We start from the raw sequence: 3,567 nt of genomic DNA, 5'->3' as shown, positions 1-3,567 counted from the left end.
CGTGAGTGAGTGGACTAGTATGTCACTGACGGATCGCATTATTTGATAATGTATGTCTTTCTTGCAGAAGACACATTAGGATAAAAAAGTAGAGTTCAGCTTTTAAACTCCGATATGAATATACTTTTATTGTAGGCAGGGGCGGATGGGCAAGTAAAATTCTACCGGGAGAATAAACGACGACGGCCCAAAATTTAAATATATATATATATATATATATATATATATATATATACACATGGGAGTTTTTTTGATTTTTTTAAAGTATAGAAACTTGGAATCTAAAATACAAAGTTTGCTCTAGAAAATTCTATATTAAGATATTTAAGATATATAAATAACAAATTAATGTGTTATAAACTATAGGTGAATGAAATATCGTTTTACATATATAGCTATCACTAAATGGTTACCTATTATTTATTATATTAATACATTAAAGCGTCCTTCATTAATTTGGTTGTTTGACCCAAACGATTAATAATTTCATCATTGTTGATATCGCTCAGTATATCATTTTCAATATTCATCAGCATGAACGACTCGAGTCTATTATCAGACAAGGAGTTTCTTAATCTATTTTTGATAAATTTTAAAGTTGAAAACGATCGTTCACATGCCACTTGCGAGATGGGCAATGAAAGTATATATTGATAAGCCAATACCAGCGTGGAATAAGCCCCCTTAAACAAATTATATTTTAAAATTGAACCGTAGCAACAAATGACACAGTTCTGACATTTGTTAGATTCGATGCACACCCTTGATTTTGTACTCTGTTTTGTTATACAGTCATCTTCGTCTACATCTGACTGTGCAGAAGAAGAGTCGTCTAACCCCACATCAAGTCTAGCATAATTTATTTCATATGAATCTTCAATTGTTAATTTAATATGTTTCCAGTTGCTTGCAAAGCTTGCTAACTCTTCTTTCAACTTTGCAGGAGTTGCAGAAGAATCAAACTGTATTAATTTTTCTGACAATATTTTTAGAGAATTCTCAGGTAGCTCACCTTTGGCGATTTCTTCAAAATTATTTGGATCTAAAATGTTCAGATCCCTACATAATTCAGCGTTGTTTGCAAATCTTCTACTGATTGATTCTACTGCAGTATCCGCAATAACGTTAAAAAAAACAATTCTAAAATTTTCTTTTGGGCTTACTGGGATTTCATCAGAAGTTTTCTCATCAAAGAATTTCTTTTTCTTTTTTGATCGAAACTCGGGCAATTGTTCTTCAACAAAAAATTCGAAGTCTCTCCTTTCAAAAGAGAGTTTAGCCCACCCTACAAATTTATCTGCAGATGCTTCAATGTCTGGAAAATTTCGTTGCATTTTTTTTAAACTCAGTATAGAATCATTAACCATAAAGTTACATTTTAATAAATCTAACCCTGTTGTCTGAATATATCTTGATAAAGGGCCTGTTATAGAGAACAGTTTTAAGAATATGTGCCCAATTAAAATATTTTCGTATTTCAGTAATTGTGCTTTGTAATTTGCAGCAGTCGCTCTTGCATCTGGCTTAATTTTTTGTGAATTTTCAATTGTATTAAGAATGTCAATTAAATCAACGTACAGTGCTTTATTAGGTTCATTAAAATTACCAAAAATTTTACTGAGCGCTGCTTCCTTTGACCACCAACGAGTTTCTCCTATCAACTGAAGTTTCTGTGATCTAGCATTGTTGCCAATGTCCAACCAGTAACCCATGCGTTGATGAGATTCTTTAAAAAATGCTGCTATACAATTCAGTAATGAAAAAAATGATGCGGCCTTAATGTGGGATTTAAAAATGTCTGTCAGAACAAGATTTAAAATATGCGCATAACACCAAACATGAACATGATTTGAATTTTCCTGGACCATGAAACTGGAGAATCCCGAATATCTCCCTTGCATATTAGCCGCCCCATCAGTAGAGTCAGCAATACAATTTTTTTCATCCAAACCATTTTTTACCAGTATGTCATGAATCATGGTATGAAATCCCTTCCCTGTTGAATTGTGACAAGGAACAACTGCAAGAAGGCGTTCGTGAATTGTTCCGTTGTAAACATACCTGAAATAAAATAAAATAAGCAAAGGTGAAGATTTTATTATACTTACAATTTAACATACCTTGTTACAACTGAACATTGGTCTGTTACTGAAATATCTTGAGTGCTGTCTATTTCTATAGAGAACATAGTGGCAGTCTGTATCTCTGAAGAAATCTTCTTTAGAATAATTTCTGTGATTATGACAATGATTGAATTTACAGTAGTTTTTGACAAAAATGTGTAGAAATTTCCAGCTCGACGTTTGATTTTTCTATTGTGATAACTTTTGCTTTTTTTAACAATGGCGTCCAAATGTTTCTTCAAAATAACATCAAATTTCGATAAAAGTAAGATTATTTCCAAAAAATTACCATGATCTAGGTTTTCATTTTCTAGATTGTATGCAGCTTCATTTGCTGTGCCTCGATAAGAAAGTCCTCGTTTGCCAATTAGTTTTATAACATCAATAATAGCATCCAAAACGTGCCGATTGCTTGCAACTTTTTTATTTCTCATTTCAACAACGTTTCCAAAAAGTATTTTTTCAATTGTTTGATTTTTAATATACATGAAATATGTTTCGCAGTTTTTTCCATGACTGATTGAACTTTCATGCTCATTTATTCGCTGATATACATGTTTCCAATCAGACATACCTCTTGCAAAAGCAGAACTTTGATCTTTATTACTCTCAACTGAATAAGCAAGACAAATTGTGCAGAAAAGTGCCTTTCTTTCTTCACTATAGCTCAACCATTTCCTTTTTGTTTTATTATTACGCGTAAACGCTTTTTCCACATTGAAAGGTACATCTTTTTGTGCGACAGGTACCTTTGGATGGAATTCAAAAAATAGCTGTAATTTATTGGGATCGGGACGGTCGAAGAAATTGCCAGATTCTGTCTCTTCCGGCTGTCCCAGCTTTAGTAGCGCCTCTTCGTCTTTAAGTGCCTTTTTTACATTAGCTTCACTATCGCTTTCATCACTTGTCTCTATGTCGTCGTCCGAGTCATCTGACAGCTTTAACTCAGTTTCAAATTTAGTTTCTGAAACCGGTAAATTTTCTTCGGATTTTTGCTCTTGCTCTTGTTTTTCCGTGTTAATATCACTTTCTACCCCTGAAGTTGAAGGAACAGAATAACTATTGAGCAAATTATCCAAAGAGTGACATTTTTTTGCTATTTCACATCTTTTTTTCTTCTCCCTTTCTAGTTTTTTTTCTTGTCCTCCTTTTCGTTTTGGTGGCATTGGTATTTGATTTTTTATTCACTTAGTATATTGGTTCTGACGGCTATCATACAAGCAGTTTTCGTCCTAACGTAACAAATTTCATAATTATTGAACAGCTAGAATAGGCGCTTTTTGAGCATGTTTATACAGAGTATTTCATAACTATACCTACAAACCTTTAAACGTGGTAGGAGACATCACAACCAATACATTCTTGCTTTATAAACAAACGCCCAAAAACGATTTGTTTGCGAATTAGACGTAAAAAAACACTTGAAAGCAATAGATTTTTACAA

At 32.9% G+C, this 3,567-nt stretch overlaps 1 protein-coding gene across 1 annotated transcript; it reads right to left on the bottom strand.

Annotated features, from left to right (window-relative positions):
- Nucleotides 1-428: 428 nt before the first annotated feature.
- Nucleotides 429-3,289, bottom strand: LOC126880929 (uncharacterized). The gene is made up of 2 exons (XM_050645006.1): nucleotides 2,121-3,289; nucleotides 429-2,061 (listed from the first exon to the last, which is right to left on the bottom strand). Exons 1-2 carry the CDS (start codon nucleotides 3,287-3,289, stop codon nucleotides 429-431), a joined length of 2,802 nt encoding a protein of 933 aa, XP_050500963.1.
- Nucleotides 3,290-3,567: the final 278 nt, after the last annotated feature.

The sequence above is a fragment of the Diabrotica virgifera genome, chromosome 2 (genome assembly GCF_917563875.1).
Source record: "Diabrotica virgifera virgifera chromosome 2, PGI_DIABVI_V3a".
NCBI classification, from domain to species: domain Eukaryota; kingdom Metazoa; phylum Arthropoda; class Insecta; order Coleoptera; family Chrysomelidae; genus Diabrotica; species Diabrotica virgifera.
Note: the sequence above shows the minus strand (reverse complement) of the source record. Positions and strands in the feature narration are given on the sequence as shown.